Source organism: Eumetopias jubatus, unplaced genomic scaffold (genome assembly GCF_037043125.1).
Source record: "Eumetopias jubatus isolate StellerSeaLion01/CBP00866 unplaced genomic scaffold, mEumJub1_p1.0 scaffold_2, whole genome shotgun sequence".
NCBI lineage: Eukaryota > Metazoa > Chordata > Mammalia > Carnivora > Otariidae > Eumetopias > Eumetopias jubatus.
Window position 1 is genome coordinate 160,674,617 of NW_028274808.1, and position 18,623 is coordinate 160,693,239.

General features: G+C 34.8%; 1 protein-coding gene across 25 annotated transcripts in view; it reads right to left on the reverse strand.

Annotated features, from left to right (window-relative positions):
* The window catches only part of FIP1L1 (factor interacting with PAPOLA and CPSF1), a 77,826-nt gene that overhangs the window by 39,014 nt on the left and 20,189 nt on the right, over positions 1-18,623 (reverse strand). For 9 of the 25 annotated variants that reach the window (XM_088021175.1, XM_028100657.2, XM_028100655.2 and 6 more), the window contains one exon: positions 12,602-12,711. In XM_088021175.1, coding sequence (XP_087877301.1) covers positions 12,602-12,711 — 110 coding nt within the window. Of the gene's footprint in view, positions 1-6,041; positions 6,150-12,601; positions 12,712-18,623 lie in introns of all 25 variants that reach the window. The other 16 variants (XM_088021167.1, XM_088021163.1, XM_088021160.1 and 13 more) reach the window with 3 other exon arrangements.

Below are 18,623 nucleotides of genomic sequence, written 5' to 3' on the forward strand. Positions count from 1 at the left end.
TTTAACAGCCAAAATAAAGGACACCATTAATAACAAAAGTCTTTTGAGGTGTGTAAGATAAAAACAAAGCATTAGCTCTAAAGATGGCGTTTCCTGGTAATAACAGCTAGTGTTTACTAAGCACCTACTATGTGCTAGGAAAGCACTGTTCTTAGCACTTTATATGCATTTACTGTTCATAATAACCCTATGATGTAGCAACTATTATTCCCATTTTATAGATGAAAATAAAGAGAAAAAAATTTCTCCTGAATCCATGTTAAGAGGAAGTATGATAAAGTACAGTTTTCAAACATTTCTGACCCCAAAATATAGTTATTTAAGAAACATTTTGCACAGCAATCCAGTACCCACATATAAAAAACTGAGTTTCATGAAACAATACTTACTTACACTTATGATAAAGGAAAGAGTAACATTAAAATCAAACATGATTTATTAGTATTAAATATCACACACAAAAAAGCAAAATAAACAATACAAAACCATGAAATATTTGGTGGTTGAGACCATGAAACTGCTTTCACACCCATCACTAATGGACTGTAATCTCATGCTATTAAAAACACTGAAATAGGGACAAAGTCTCCAATATTACTACAATGAAAACATAAGTGAATTTCACAGAGCTGTTTCTCAAAATGTTCCTCAATACCTGCTGAAGTGTAACAACGCACAGTTCAATAAAAGCAATTTAATCAGGTGGAGCCAAACAGTGTTGTCTGAGTACATGTGCTCTTGACGAAGACTTGATCCAAGCATTTAACCGTACTTTTTTTTTTAAAAAAGATTTATTTTTGAGAGAGAGAGAGAGCGAGCATGAGTGGGGGAAGAGGCAGAGGGAGAAGCAGACTCCCTAATGAGCAGGGAGCCCGACATAGGCCTCGATCCCAGGACCCTGAGATCATGACCTGAGCTGAAGGCAGACACTTAACTGACTGAAGCCACCCAAGCGCCTGGATTTAACTGTACTTTTGAGCAAGAATCCTTAACTAGCATACATGGGATACTGAGGGATCAGGAGGTTCCTCAACTTAAATATATGCATGTGTATAAATGTATTTTTTAGGCAGAAAAGTCCACAGTTTGCAGCAAATTTTCAAAGGAGTTACTGCTTCAAAGTTCAGAACCACTATTGTAAAACAATAAATGAATCAAATATCCTTGAAGTAATCTATGAATTTTTTTTTTCTCACAACAGAGCTCCTAATAAGAACTGTGCAGCAAGAGCAATAGTTCAAGGATTCATTTTCTAGGAAAAACCTAGACATGACTATTAAATATTCCCAATATCATTGTCTAACTCAGGTCATGCAGTTAAATAGATGCCTGTAACAACTCTGCATGGAAATTGGTATAACATCTTTTAAGCTACTTTAGGAAAGAAATAAGCCTTGAAAGACATGTAGAATGGATTTAGCCATATAGGATGGGGAGGGAGTACATTAATTTTAAATGAAGGGAAGAACGTGAGCAGAGAAAAGTATGTAAGGAAAATAACATGTGGAGGATTTCCAATTTCCAGTTTGGCAAATACACTATCTACCAATCTGTTTGCAACAGAAACAGCATGATACACCTTTGATACTGGCTACCAACAAAAAGACTTTCAAAGAAACAGAAAATATAAATTAAATGAGACTCACACAAAAGAAAGAGCTCCATAAGGCATAAAATGCTATGCAAACATCAGTTCCACCCTATTAATCATTTTTACCTCATATTCCAAGGCGGTCACTAAATATTTGATTAATAATCAATTAATAATCTTTATGTCAAGCCAGAATCCCATTTTTCAATCAGTGGTTCTCAATGCTTCCTACACATCAAAAACATCTAGGAGCTTTTAAGAATCCCAATGCCCAGAGTGCACACCAGACTATTTAATTCAATCTCTAGGGCCTAAGCATCCATAATTTTTTGAAGCTCCCCAGGTAATTCCAATACACAGCCAAAGTTGAGGACTACAACTAAAGGCATGCCCAAGAAAGACACATTGTATTTCCTTCTAGAAAGAATTTAAAGTAGTTGATAAAAATGAATACTTAACTCCTTATTACTCAATAAATATAAAGTCATACATACCAAGGCCTGATAATTAAGGTAAGGCCGTCATCCACGCATATATATTTTTATACTGATATTTTGAGTTTTGTGGAGTCACACAGTATTGCCTCTATACTTTTTCTTTTACCTTCACAAGCACAAGAATTATTTCCTCTACAACATATACAGTTTATAAAGAAAACTTAATGTATTCTATTTTTCAGTGAAGATTAATCAAAAATGCCGTGCTGAAAAATAATATATGTCCGAAATAAAAATCACAGAATTTAAAACTGTTTTCAGAGTATGTATCGTCTATCAGTACTACCGTTAAAGAGACTACGATGGGAGCAGAGATCCAAAGGGAACTAACACTTACTGGGTGCCCTGCAGTAGGTGCTTTTGCAGCCACAGAAGCCATTTAATCTGCCAAGTACTCGGTGTATATCCAATTAGTTTCATTTTCACAGATATGGAAGGCTCTTTTGTGAAGTAAAGTGCCAGTACCAAGATTCATGTTAGTTATGACTACTTCTACAGTTAGTTAAGTCTACTTCACAAAAGTGCTTGCTAATTTTTAATTTTTAAATTAAAAACTTGCTAAATTTTTAAAATGCTGTTACTTTTTTAAACTATCTTAAAAACAAAAAACCTTGAAGGCTTAAAGGTGAACTATGCTAAAATTTGATTCACTAGAGGACATGAATGTGTTCATTAGGGAAGCCAAATTTACTCACTTTTGTGCAGAGCTTAAACTAAATGTTTAATTTCATTTTTTAAATATAGGAAAAGATACCATTTTTTACAGGGAATCTTTTAAAATAAAGGCCTTCATATGTCCAATCATATAAAATCTTGTAAGGTACATAATACAGCAACACACAGAGTGCCCAGTCAAATGCCATGAAGGTACAGGTACAGCTTTTCAGTATATTATTTCATCAAGACATAAGAAGTCGTGCAAGAACAAATGAAGAGGTCAATCTTAGACTGAATGTCCATTTAACATCCAGTTTTATTGTAGTTTTATGTTTGTCTATTGTAAGAAATGCAAGCAGGTTTAAATATTTTAGTGATTCTACATTAAGCAATTTTTACTATTCCTTTCAAGAGTCTAAACCAGTTAAAAAGCATTAATATTAAAAAACAAGCTTAATAATAAGACAACCTAGAATTTGAAACTAATTACCCGACAAAATTTGGTATTACAAAATGGAAACAAAACACACAAATAAGCTGGACATTAGGATAAGATTACAGCAATCATCCATATTGCCAATTTCAATTTTCTGTGTTCATTAAAACTGCTTTATTCTTCTAATTGGCTTAGTGTCACAAATATGAATTTATAAAACAAACTTGTACCAATAAAATGTCCTTGTTACATACATATAGTTAGCCTGAAGATTACTATTAACCAAAGTTGGAAGAACACTATGTTATATAAATTAATAGGACACACATGAGAAAAGAAGTCTGAGTCTCCAAATAACTTTTCAAAAGGATTGCAACCACTGTTTAATTGCTCTTTACAAAGAGATTTAAGCCATGTTTCAAAAAAACCCCTACATTTCTCAGTTATGTTAACTCCAAGAGCTAGCATCTCATTTTTTATAAGTGTGTGTATGTATGTGTCCATATATATACATGCACATGTACAACCAGAGAATAGCTTTTATCTAGTTTTCTTCTTCTGAATTTTCAAAAGCACAAAATACACATTGAAAATAGTGTCAAATTTCCTTACTACCTACATTCCCTGAGACTAATCACAAAGTCAGAATGGGAGCTTTCTGTGTTTCTAAAGCATCTTTTTTGGGGGGTGGGGGTGGGGGAGTAACAGTATCAACACTGAGATGTATCATTTTCAGTTATGAGAACTAATATTCTCTACAAACTATCTTACTTCAATAAACCATTATATCAAAAGCACAATTATTTTTAAAAAGTTCTGTCAAATAATTAGTATAAAAAGGAATTTCAGATACGGAAATAGTAGCAAAATAAACATATATAAAGTTTTAAACTGCATTAAAAATAAGTGATTTAAGTATTTCTATGCCTTTGCTTATGAAAATCAACCTACCTTAACTGCAGGTACTAAAAAGCAGAAAACCAGGAATTCTAGCCCTGACTTTGCCTCTTAATTAGCCATAAATCTGGGCAAATTCTTTACTTTCTCAGATCTCCTTTCCATGTAAACCAGGGACTAGCCAGAAAATAAAGAATTTCATGATTAAAAGGGCCTTCCTGATAACACAGTCCAGCCTGTCATGTTAAAAATGTAGAAACAGAGGCCTAGAGATTTTAGGGAACTATCCTAAATTCACAGACACAAAACCAAACCTAATGTTCAAATCCAGTACTTATGCCATGAAACTGCTGTAAGTTTAAGAAAGTAGTTATTCTTTATCTACAAAGATGGCTACTGATTCAACAATAGAACAATGAAAATGAAAGCTCTTATCGCCTGGCCCTTTTGGGATCAATAAACAGGCTGTCCAGATTACCGGCCAGGTTAAATATAAATCTACGAGTTTCTCTATGTACTGTATGCTATAATGACCAATTATTATACAGAAAGTATACTATTAGCACTCCTGTTAAACTCTGAAGTTTCACAGAAATATTAACAGTGAAAAGATTCATAGACTCCACTCTGCACTTATCAGATCTAACTTTATTTAAAATAACTCTTGAAATTTCTACTGGTGCTTCAAGAATTCTAGTTTTAAAAACTAAGATCAATATCCTGTAATACTATGGAAAATGTCAATGAGTATACTTTTAAAATAAAAGATATGCAAATTTTCATTTTACACCCTGTTAAAGCAACATATGCAACTGAAACTATTCTAAGAATATAGATAATATATTTCTATCTGCATCAATTATATATTTGAGATGAATAGCCACTTTTGAGAATGACTAACCTTATTCTCTCCTAACAAGAGATCCTATCAAAACCAAGCGGATTAGAAATTCTTACTATTCATGAAGAATATATAATAAAGACCCCAAAGAAAAGGAAATCTAAGAAAATAAAATACTGATAGTGTTTCCTCCCTTTGCTTTTCTTTTAGTTATTATGATCAAAGATATCTGATCATAACTTATATATCTGAATGAAAATATTTAAAAGCACATTAATACAGCATCAACCTGCCTAGGAAGAAAGCTTAAAATGCTGTAATGAACACGAACAAAAAACCACCCCCATACCATCACTGTTTAAAACTTTAAATGGAAAAATCAGGGAGGTACCTAAGTCTACATTTCCAAGTTAAGCAAACTGTTAATTGCTCAGACTGATTACTATTTGCAATGCACTGTCATATCTAACATATCTGCTTCTCACCACATCTCTTGGGGTAGAAATTATTATTCCCATGTTACAGGCTCAGAGAGTATACAGTACCCATCCAAGGCTGCATGCTTTGTAACTCTAAGATTCAGAGCACAAACCAGAATTCTGCAGAGGGGAATCAGGAGTAAAAGCATAGGAACAACAAAGGAGATGGTACTTCCTAAGACACCTGCTAGACTCAGTGAAATGGCTGCTTTATGCACTGTAGTTGAGATAAAACATTTGGAAAGATTCAGTGCAGTTCAATTTTATAGGTTCTAAATACTAGCTCAGAAGGCTAAATTTTATTCAATAAATAATGAGAAACACCCAGGGATTTAATAAGGTGTGATATGAGAAAGAATTAAACCTGCAGCAGTAGGGAGAAAAAAACGTTTATTGAGGTCCCACTAGCATGGTTCCATTCAATTTATAATGTATTATAAAAAGCCAGAGAGATCATAGGCAAGGTGTGAGGTAACAGGGCCTGACATGATTTTTAAAACCCTCAATTTCTATAACAAAAAAGCATAATTGAGGGGGTAAAAATATGGTACAATCTAATCAAAGTTTATTATCTTATTACTAGACAAAACAACACTGATGATCTAAACATCAGGGAGTAGCCAATGTTTAAAAACAGCCTTACCTTAGGTCAGGTGATTCGGCCCTCCCATACCGGTCCTGCCACTTCCCAACGCTGGAATTGGCTTTTCTGGAGGCAGTACTTGTCTGAGACTGAGAAGAGGTGCTGTTTCTGGTGAGATAAATTTTCTATGTTTTTTCTTACATATTGTTGTCTCTGACCCCCCTTGTTCTGACTTTTTTTTCTTTTCTTTGACATGCTTTGTCTAAAGTCCTTTAGCATGTTCCTATTGTATCATTCTCTCCAAGGCTCTGTGGTACTAAAACTATCAATAGGTACTTAAATATAAATGTGCTATCAACATTTTATTAACTCTAGAATATTTTTAGAAATTTTTTTCAAAATAATATGATGTCAAAATGCAAAATAAGAACCAAGGGCTTATCAGGTTATAACATATTTATCAAGAAATAACTTTCTGTGCTTTTATGAATAACATTAACTTCTATGGTTTCACAAAACCTTATTCAAAACTTTGGTATTTCTTTCCCTATATTCTTTCAATAACAGGTACAAATAGTGTACCAGCTAACAGTAACTCTCTGATGTGTTTTATAAAAACCTACATTTTATATATTTCATAAAAATTCCATTTCAAAGTAACTCTTCCAAAATAAAATTCGAAAGAAAGTTAATTTTATCCATAGTGACATACTCCATAAAAATTTCAGCTATTTACACTCTTGCCAGTCCTTTAAAGGACTAATAAGACACTCTTCCGATAGGAAAATTTTTCTATAGGAAAAATATATGTTTATGTATCTGCTTCTTCATGTAAAAAGAAACATAGGAAGAATAAACCAGAAACTAGATAAAATAATTATTAACAGGAGTGAAAAAAATTGGGGAAAGAGTGATAAATCAGTATACTTGGAACTCTGTTAAATGTTTTATATATGCAAAAAATAAATCAATAAACATGGAGGAAAAGAAAAGCGAAATACAAACAGAAACAATGGATCAAATCATACTTTAAATGATTAATATAACCACGCTAAAGGAAACTTCTGAATATTTTGACTATATACCCTAAGTCTGGGGAAAAAAAGAGAAAGAAAAAAAGAATTCCAAAGAAATCTTAAATTCTACTTAATAGGTTTGGTTTCTGTAATGGCAGGTGAAGTCCTAATCTATTCTGTGTGTATTTTAGGATTAAACAAGTAAGTACATACACTGAAGTTGTTCGGAACTAGGTTCTCAATGCAGTAAAATGGTAAAAGATGCAAGATGGAAAAAGGAAAGGGAAGTAGAAACCTGTGGTGTCAAAATGTGAAATAAAAGAAATATGATGACCGCATGACTAAAATTATACATAAGGCAAATGAAATTGCTTGTTTTCTCCCAGCTGAAAAAGCCTAGAAACTGTGACACTCCAACAGCAATGAGCGAACTGGTGCCAAGATCTTGGTTTCTGTTCATCATTACCCACTAAAAGGCATCAAGGTGCTTTCAAGAAATAGTTGCTTTCAAGAAATAGTTGCTTTCAGGGAGGGGCAAAGAAAGCACAAGATAAGCCTGGAACATCTGGTAAAGCTAGAAAGTAAAAAAATCCTCAAAAAAAAAAAATGATGGAGAAAAATCAAAAGGTCATAGGAGCCACTCTGAAGAGGCTGCCACAGAACAAGTCTGGAACAATCTGAGCATCAATATGAATGACAGTATATATAAGTCGTATACATGGCTTATATACTACATATACAAATAAACCATATATATAAACCACAAACACACTCTCTCACACCTAAAATAAAAACCAAGGAGTCTAGTTGATAATAAGTAAGAGGAGGAGGTGGGAAAGCTCATTTTTAAAGGAGAATGCCAACTAATTAACATAAGAAAAATAACAGAGTTAGATAATCACTATTTTACAGCCATTATAGTAGTAATGGGAGAAAGCAAAAATCATCAATGGATACTAAAATTCTTGGGAAGTTTAAAAAGAAATAATATAGATACAGTCTCCTCACAGATTATTAAATACAAAGAGTAAAAATAGTAACTTTGCAGTGCAGAAACCCAATGAACACCATCACAACTAAATGATTAAAGCTATCATCACTAACAATGGGGCAAAATGACATCATGTACCTCTAGGCTGATGCACGGAGAACACATCATCACTTACGTAGTTTCCTACCTAAAAAGCAAAACCTGAATCCAATAAAAAGGAAACACCAGGCAAACTCCAGACTGAGGGATGATTTACAAAACAACTGGACTGTACTCATCAAAATCGAGTCAACAAATACAAAGAAGGTCTGAGAAACTGTCTCAGATTAAAGAATAAAGAGATAAAAGAGTTAATTATAATGGATGATCCTGGACTGAGTTCTAAATCAAGAAAAGAACTTCCATGAAAGACATTATCAAAATAATTAGCTAAATTTATGGTTTGTGTATTAACGTACTGGCTCATTATTAGATTTTCTCACTTTGGTAACTGTGTCCTATGATTATATAACAGAATTTCCTTGTTCTTACATGCTGAAGAATTTAGTTTGAAGGGGAATGATGTTCATAATTAATAAATGGTTCAAAAAGGAAAATATTTTGGGGAAATTATAAAGCAAATATGGCTAAATGTTAACAACTAGGGAATCTGGATGAAAAATACATGAGTATTCAGCTTGTGAAAATTTATCAAGCTGTACATTCTTGACATAATATGAAAACTTTTAAAGATTAAAACATTCTGATATATTAAATATTAACATTTTACTTAAGTATGCCAATTTGCTGGGCAATACAGAAAGTCAGAAACCAAACATTTCTACTGATAAAGTACAAAGAACCAATAAAAAAAGTTCTGTGCAAACATACCAACAGTCATCTACACATTAATAAGGCAATCTAAGATTTTTAACAAAGGAAATACAGTGGTAAGGTCAGTAGTACAGCTCATTACTATTTGCTGTGTACTCTCTATTATTTCTTAAGTGACATTCCTGTCTTCTCCCTAAAGTCAAAAAATTTTACTTTCTAACATGTCTAATTTCCATAAATACAAAGACTAAATAAAACAGAAAACACACAAATATTTATTTAGGGAAATACTTCACAATGAACAAAAGTATACTTTTGATCAAGATGAACCCAGAAAACAAGCTTTCCTAATGAGCAATGGGTATTGTTCTTTATATCAAAAAGTGACAATATTGACATGTTGGGTATGTTTCTATAGGTTGTGTGGCAATTAATCTACTTTTTTGGTATCAGTGATAGATGTGTTAACATTTCTATCATTTCTTTACTTCCTTTTTACTGTCCCAGTAAATACTAGCTAGTAAATACTAACTGCCAGTATTCTCCATCTCTCCTTCAATCCATGGTCATCCATCATTATAATCACTTCAAGGACCCTCTCACCTTCCTTGCCCCTTTGTCCTATTTGCCTGGTATAACTGCAATCCCTGTTAAATCCAGCTCTAGCTAATCTTCACCAACATACAAACACCTGACAAGGGCAAGAGAAACACACCCAAGCAAGCTGACTGGTCTCATTTTAAACCCATAGCCATTAACTTCCAGAGAAGCTGGAAATGTACCATCTCTCTCCCTGTGTCAATTTTTCACTCTACTTGTTCATTCCCATCAACATATAAAAATGTTGTAATTTCTCCCATTTCGAAAAAAAAAAAAAGCCTCTTGAAGGCATGTTTCCCTCCAGGTGGTGCCTAGCAATCCAACTCCTTTCCCTAGTTCACTCACACACCTCTAAATGACTATTTCAGAGTAACTTCTCTTCTCTTCTCAAACATTCAACACCTACTTCCACGCATCCTCACGTTCACCAGTAAGTCTGCATCCTGTGTGCTGGGAAAAACTGAAGCCATCAGAAGAGAGCTTTCAGTTGCTCCCATCAGTATCATCTTACCCACCACCCTCCACCAGGTGCTGTCTTCAATCCTGTTACTCTGAGTGAACTTGTCCAACCCCTTCCCTTTTTAAGGCTAACCCCCCTTGCATATTACACCCTGTCCCTCTGACCTTCTTAAGGACACTGTTCTCACAACTGTCCTTTCTTGCTTCTTGCATCATCAATAGCCCCTCTAGTAACTCACTCTAAGTCTACAAACAAGTTCTAATTTCTATCATTTTAGAAAAAACATTCCCGTCCCCATATTTCCCTTCAGATACTGTTCTATTTCTTTGCCCCCTCAAAAAAGTTGTCCATATTTTCTCATTCTAATTCCTTTCCTTCCATTCTCTCTGAATTCGTTCTAAAAAGTCTTTTTTTCAAACTTCACCTTACACCACTAAAAATGATCCTGGTCAGGACCACCAGCAACCTTTACGTTTTAAAATCCGAAAGTCGGGGCACCTGGCTGGCTCAGTCAGTGGAGCATATGACTACTGATCTTGGGGTTATGAGTTCAAGCCCCATGCTGGGTGTAGAAATTACTTAAATAAAACCTCAAAAATAAGTAAATAAACAAATAAATGAAAAGTCCTTCTCAGTCGTCTTCTTCTGGGCCAGTCAGTGTTATTTGATAGTTAACTGTTCCTCTACTTTGAGGAAAACACATTTTTTTCAAGACACGCACTGGGTGTTCTTCCTACGTCAGCAGTTATTCTTCTCTACGGATCTCCTCCCTCCGCCTTCAGCCTTGTTTTTCTGACCTGGAAGGAAGCACCCGAAGGCTCTCTCCCTCTTACCAGTTCTCTATCAATACGTACCTCCTTAACAATCTAATTCACTTTCACTACTTCTTTAAATACTACTTAAACACTTACCGCTCCCAAATTTCTATCCCCAGCCATACCTTTCCCCTCAACTCCAGATCCATATCCCCTTCCTATGCAAATTTTCCACTTACAGGTCTAACAGACATCTCAATTTTATTATGTCCTAAACTGAGCTCTTGGTCTTCTCCCCTCAAAAAGCACTCCTCCTGCAGTCTCTTCCATCTCAGATGTAAAAGATCCTCACCATCTGCACCACAACCACTCTGGTTCCAGTGATCTCTTGCCTAGATAACCGTTACAACCTCCTAACTGGCCTCCCGGTTTCTGCCCCTAATCTCTCTGTAGTCTGATCTTAATAAAGCAATTAAGACTTAAAAAACCTACAGTAGATTATTTCATTCCTCTGCACAAATTCCAACAGTGACACCCCTTTTATTTCACTTATGGGAAAAGCCAAATTCCTTATAGTGGTACAATGCCCTACATAATCTGGCCAAAGGCTGTTTTGTTTAAAAAAAAAAAGGAGGGGGCAGGCAAAATAACAGAAAACCTGCTACTGATTTTTAAATAGTTTAATTAGCAAACATCTACAGAGTATTACCTATGTATGTACTACTGTTCTAAAACATTTCACATAAAATTAAATCATTTAATATAAATAACTACCCTGTGAAGGATGGATTATTATTACTACATTTTACAGATCAGGAAATGAAAGAACAAGATTAGGGAATGTGCTCAAGGACACACAGCTAGTAAGTAATATAGCCAGAATTCAAACCCCAGAAGTCTAGCTCCAGAGTCAAAAGCTCTTCACATCATTCTATACTGCAGAACACAATAAACTCAATGAATGAAAGTGACCTCTTTTAAAATAGGAAAAGAACAAAAGAAGACTCCATATTAAAAGGATCGGTATTCCTCTGCTATCCTAACTTCTTAGCCAAACATGTGATGAGGTTTCATTTAGTTTAAATAATATTTGGACATGACCATGACTAGTAATTGTTAGGATGAGGAGGCAGTCAAAATCCAAGATGGCTTTGTGACATTTAATTTTGGCTAAAAGTTTCAAGAATATTTATCTTGGGGCTAAACCACATGTTCCCATACCATCTCTTCCTACATTTGTATATTATGAAATACTATCTTACAGCAATTCAAAATTGCAGAAAAACAAAACCAGAGAACTGTGTAAAATAAACTTAAGTAGCACAAAAGGTAAATGATCTGGCTGAGAACTAGCAACAGTTGGGTTACTGATTTGTTTCAGGCCCAGAGAAATAACTGGTAAGTCATCTTTATCTAACTGCTAACATCCAACTTCCTTCGTTTTAGATTACCCTTTACCATTTTCCTAGTAACAGGGTAACCATTTGCCAGCACATCTGCCTCTTACAATTGGTACCTTGTGGAACTCAAAGTTAGGTATTATCAAAACAAACCAAAGAAAGAAAAGAAAATGGTTTTAATCTGAAAGACTGCCCAGGCTGAAATCTCTGCAATCTTTTACTAAAATTAGTAAAACACATTTAGGTCAACAGATCTAGACTTAGAAAGTCCAATAGTTCTTTATGTAGGAATAATAATAAGCACAGAAAACAGCAAGATTGTTATCACCATCTCTTCTAAATGTAAGATTGTCTTTTTTATATACATGTAACTATATACCATGCTTCATTTATTGCTTACCTAGATTTTTTTTTCAATGGGAAAGCACCCAGAAGACTTTTTCAGAGAATTCATTTTGTACTAAAACAACATGGATTGTTCCAGTTTTTCTGGCAGAACATTCAGCGCTTTTATACTTTATATCACTAATACAAGATGAAGATACCAATGCCTTCAATAAATGGAGTTACAATTGTCTAACTAACCTGCTCGGTGGGAGTCCAGTCTTGAACAAAGAAGGAGGAGAAGTAAACTCAGCTTTTGTAGATGGAAGAGCTGCTTCCTTCTCTGAATTTCCAGTTCTTCCCTGCTGTACCTTAAAAAAAAGGGTTATTAGCTTATTTAATAGAACACTCAAACATAATACACTAAACGTGTTTAAAATAAATTTGTAACATTTGATTTAAATTTAAACATGAAGAATGTTTTGTTGCTGAATATTTAATAAAATTATCCTATTTTAGAACATCATTAGGTGAAAGGCACCAAAGATGGATGAGGGGATCAAAATGTTCCCAACTATTAAAAAAAGTTCACACTAACGTCACTTAAAACTCCAATAAGCTATAACTCTTTCATAAATTCCCTTAAATAGTCACAAGTTAAGTCCAAGACACTTGGTTATGACTCCACGTTTCTAAGTTCAAAGACCTTGAAGAATTTTCCCCTTCTATGTTTACTACCATTCAGAAAAAACCACCAGTGGCCATTTTAGCCATTCTGACCATTTTCTGTTCAGACTGTGATTTGCTCCAACATGAGTATTAATAACCTATTCCTGCACTTCCATACCATTTGTTTCCCCCTCATCATCAACAGTACCACTGTCCTGTCAGTTCAGTACACCTAGACGTTTGAAGGTAGTCATCGGTCTCCTTAATAACCTCTTTTCCCTCTTTATGTTCACTTTCAAACCAGTATCTACTTACTCCATAATTTCTCCCAGATTTAGCCACCCTTTCTGCTCCTAGAAGAGCTTTTCAGTATGGTCCAGTCATACTCCTTTACACTGTGAAATTCTTCTTTGTGATCTTTTGCTTTTATACTCACCTTCCTATTTTAAATCATTAATTTATTAAATTTAAATTAAGTTGCCCTACACTTGAATAACATCACACCGTATTTTAGGTCCTACTTAAATTCTACTGCTCAGTCTAAATTGGGGATCATTCTCTTTCCCCATGAGGCAAGGGACAAGAAAATCTCAGACACCTTGACTCTGATACATTCAAATCACTGATTCAATTCCAGAAATCATCTACCTCTCACATAATCATTGTGTGAGAAAAAGAATATATTTGAGCCATTAAAGTCAGATCTCTTATTAGTATTGCTGAATCCAATCCCTAATGGGTGTCTTCACATAATTATGGCTTAACATTGACATTTTAGAATCCCACTCCTTAAAAAAATCTATTTAAAAGGCCCAGATCCTAGGGAGAGATAACGGAGGATCAGCACTAAGAAAATGAGGATAGAAAGTAAGAAATGGATTTGATAGACACCTGAAAGGTAAACTGACAGAATGTGATGACAGGGTAAATAAACAAGGTTCACTCATCAAACATTAAATATCTATCATCTAAAAAACTATTACCAGAGGCTGAGACTAGAGAGAAATACAACAAAATCTTAGACAATGGCACAAGACACACGAACAATCAGAGCAATACAATAAATGCTATGAAAAAAAGTAACCGTGGGATAAAAGATGCTATGAGAACATAGAAAAAAATGCAATACTCTTCCTGCAAATGTCTGGAATACTGAGAGTTGACAGTACGGTCTCAACTGTTCCCCTGAGTTTCAGTAATTTATATCCAATGTCTTACATATCTGATAAGCAACTCAAACTTACCATGGCCACAACAAACTACTCATTTTCCAGCTGATCCCCCAATCTGATCCCATCCAAGTCTTCCCCATAAGTAAACAGCACCACCATCTACTGAGCTGCTTAAGGAAAAAAAGAAATCCTAACAATTATCCCAAAGATATGACCATCCCATGTCAACTTTACCTTTATGATACATAGCAAATTCAACCACTGATTATGTCCACCCCTAGAACCCAGGTTAAACCTACTACCACTTCTCAACTGTTCTGCTAAATTTTCTCTCTGCTTTAGTCCTACCTCTGGAAAATCCATCCTCTGTATATAGCCAAGCAATCTTACTAAAAGTGTAAATCAACTCATCTCTCTCCCCTGCTCAAAATTCTCCAATAGCTTCCCAATGCGAACAGAATAAAACCTAAATTTATCACGGCCTACAAGGATTTACACTGCATTTAGGTTTTATTCAAATCTGTATCCCAAGTACCTAAAAACAGTGCCTGGCATGCAATAAGTGCTCAATATATATTTTTTATTTGATTGACTTTGAGACTCAGCTTAAATGTCACATCAAAGTCTTTCATAGGACTTGGAGTTATAATTTTTGGCCCAGTTATCTAATTAATGACTACTTTTCCCAATAACTCACGAAAACTCTAAGATTATGAAGTTGAGGTCTATAATGCTCACCTCTTCTCCCTACTCAAGCCTGAGATGCTTCCTAGCATAGTCAACACTCAGTTAAAAACTGGGAAGGGGAAAGAGAGAAGAGTTGAAGAAGAGAAGCAGAGGAAGAGGTAAAGAGAGGGAAGAGAGCACAAATGAAAAATTATTTTTAATAGGGAGAAAAGCAAGAAAAGGTATCAAGAAGACACAGTACATCTTTAAACATGTAAAAATTGCTTGTTTCCTCAGATTTCTTTTATTTCTTTGTCAAATACTCTAGTTCTGAAAATCTTTGCCATTTTAGCAACTCTCCTAATCAACTTGCATCCACTTGTCTTTAGATGTTGCACTTAGAATTACAGATTCAAAACTTGTTAACCAGAATGAGACTGTTTTTTTAAACAGAATCCAGTATTTTGAGAAATGACCATAAGATACCATGACAGATTTTTTCTTTTGTTTTTTTAAGATTTTATTTATTTATTTGTGAGAGAGAGAGAGAGAGAGAGAGAGCACAAGCAGAGGGAGCGGCAGGCAGAGGGGGAGGGAGAAGCAGGCTCTCTGCTGAATAGGGAGCCCGATGTGGGGCTCGATCCTAGGACCCTGGGATCATGACCTGAGCCGAAGGCAGATGCTTAACCGACTGAGCCATCCAGGTGCCCCACCATGACAAATTTTCTAAAAACCAAATCATGTCAGGTATTACATATCCAAACAGAAGTTGAATGAAGTCTGCAACCCTGAGAAACTAAATATTTACCCAAATTATGCTACCAGTGTCCCAAAACTTAAGTTTGTGAAATTTCCTTCAGCTGCCCTTCATAGCATTATTTATAAAAGGTTAACCTTACAAACAAAATAATATCTAAAAAGAAATCTGTTAAGTGTGGTACACCCAAATAATGCATTATGCAACTATTTAAAATGTCATTTATCAAAAATCTTTAATAAACTAAGAAAACATTTGCCACATAATGTTAAGGTAAGAAAAGGAAAAGTAGCAAACCACATAAATTATAATTTTGTTTCAACCCACAAAAACAAAAAGACTGACAAAGCAGTAAAATTTGGGACTCTGAAAGCATATTAAAAAATAGTAACTGATTGAGCACACTAAAGAAACCTGAATCTTAAGTCAGCAACAAGAAAACAAAGATAGTATGATTTTCATGGCAGGACCCCAAAAGGTTCAGGAATTGACAACTCTAGTTACCAGAACATTTCAATCAGCCAAGTATAAATCTTTTAGGGAGGTCACTGGAATCTAGTCCCTGAAAAATCAAATTGCCACAAAAAGAAAAAAACAAAATAACCCATGACACTGACACGTGGGACTTTAAAAGAAAAAAAAAAATAGCCTTATGGTAAAGAATATAGCAAATCTTATTTATATTCAGAGTTTCCAATCACCTTTTTAGAGGCCCATTTCCTTATGAGTGAATGGCCAAAGATCAACAAACATTTGAGGAAAGTCAGTCAGAAGCCAAAAGCAACAGACACGCTATGCAGGAAAATAAAACCTAAATGAAACAAACCTATCATTAATATAAGTATCTTCTGAGAGACAGATGAGAAAAAAAAATACTGCAATACTGCATGCATGAACAACGGGATGCTACCGTTAAATACTGAAGAAAAATCTTCTTGGATATTAACAATATAACCACAGAAATGAAAAAATGAATAAAGACTTAAAAGGCTGAAGAAATCTCCCAGATACAAGACAAAGAGGTAGAAAATATGAGAGAAAAGAAAATTAAAGGACTAGCATAAGAGGTCCAATATCTGAACAGGAGGTCCAGGAGACGTAAGAAAGCTGAGAAAAAGTAAAAACATAATAGAAGAAAATATCCCAGAAATGAAGGATATGTGCTTCCAGATTAAGAGGGTACAAATGAATGCTTGGTACAATAGATGATAATAGACACACAGTTATGAAATTTCAAAACACAGTGACAAAGCTTATACTCATCCATGGAGGAAAACAAAATCATCTATGCATGTGTGTGCACATACATAAAAATAGTTTCAGAGAAGGTTGTGGGTCAATTTTTTCTTACACACAGTCACTAGTCACTCTTTCCGTGCCCCTCACTCCAAATTATAGAATTACACAATTGTTTTTGCACCCAAGTAAGTGATTTTATTTTTATACCTATTAAACTTCATCTCCTTTTATTTCACTAAAAACAAAAACCAAAATAATAAAACAAAAACCTTACTTATATTGAAGTATATAAAAAATTATAAGAATGTCAAAATGTTGACAATCACTGAGGCATTACAGTAAACACACAAGGGTTCATTTGTACTATTTTATCTACTGGTTAGTATGTTTGAAAATTTATCTAACAAAAAGTAAAAAAAGTTATTTTAAAGAGGCTGGTAGGTGGCTTGTCTCTCAGTTGATTAAGGAGTTAAAAAAGTATCTTTGCAGTAGACATGAAAAGAACTTAAATTATGATTCTTAAATCTGCCCCTTTTTCCATTCACTAGTTTAAGATGGGTTCCTCATTCATTTCATCCCTACAGTACTGCAACAGCTCCTTATCTGGTCTCTCTTACTTCCTTTTCTCTTCCTTATATTCTAAAGCCTACCCTTCTAAAGAACACTTGTCAGTTTTCTAAAAACCAAATTTGCTCATGCTATTCTCCTACTCAAGAACTTTCAAATGGCTTCCTATGGCCTACACAAATGTCTACAGGCAGTTTAAGATTAAGGTCTTTCCCATTATGGACCCATGTCTACTATTTCCAGGCTTCTCTCCTATAGTATCTCCACCCCAACTCTCCTTTCATGCTATCTGGTTTTGCTTATATTGTTCTCTCTGCCTACAATGTTCTACAATCCCCTCTTTTCTACTAATGAAAATTCACTCGTCTTTCAGTTATCATGTTTGATTCCTTCTAGACTCTGCACCTTAGGAACCCACTCTACCCTCTGAACTCCCTACTGCACTTTGATAACAGCACTAACATAATATTTCTCAAAATACACCACGGTTAGTTCATATATATATGTCACTCAGATCATGAGCTCCTTGAACACAGAGACCCGGTCTCACTACAGTATCTAGTATAGTGCTGTGCACATTAGAGGTACTCAGACATAACAGAAAAATTGGGAAAGTCCTTTTCTTTCTGTCTCACCAATCCTAATTGTAATTCAAATAGTGAATTAGCAGGTAAGAGCTTAGACTTTCTTTTTGCAACCACACCTTACAAGGCTACCAAAATTACATGACTTATAAGCTGCTTCCAGAATTATGTTACTTATTGAGCACTTTCTTGCTCACAGGCAATAACTCCTCCAACTTGTCCTTGTTTCTAAGGCTTTCTAGTATTGAACCCTACAAAGCCACCTCTCTTCTACTCCTTTCCAAAAGAACTCCTCCAATAAGGCTAATTTCTATTTTTTTAAACTCGTGGAGGTATTTTAAAGATTTATTTATTTATGAGTGTGCGCACACATGTGTGCAAGCACAAGCAAGGGGAGCAGGGGGAGCGGCAGGCAGAGGGAGAAGCAGACTCCCTGCTGCGCAAGGAGCCCTATGTGGAACTCAGTTCCAGGATGCTGGGATGATGACCTGAGCCGAAGGCAGATGCTTAACCTACTGAGCCACCCAGGCATCCCGATAAGGCTAATTTCTTAAATAATACTTTCATTCACTATCTATTCAATTAAGCTGAGTTTCTTTGCCAAAGCCACTTCCTAATCTACAATACTT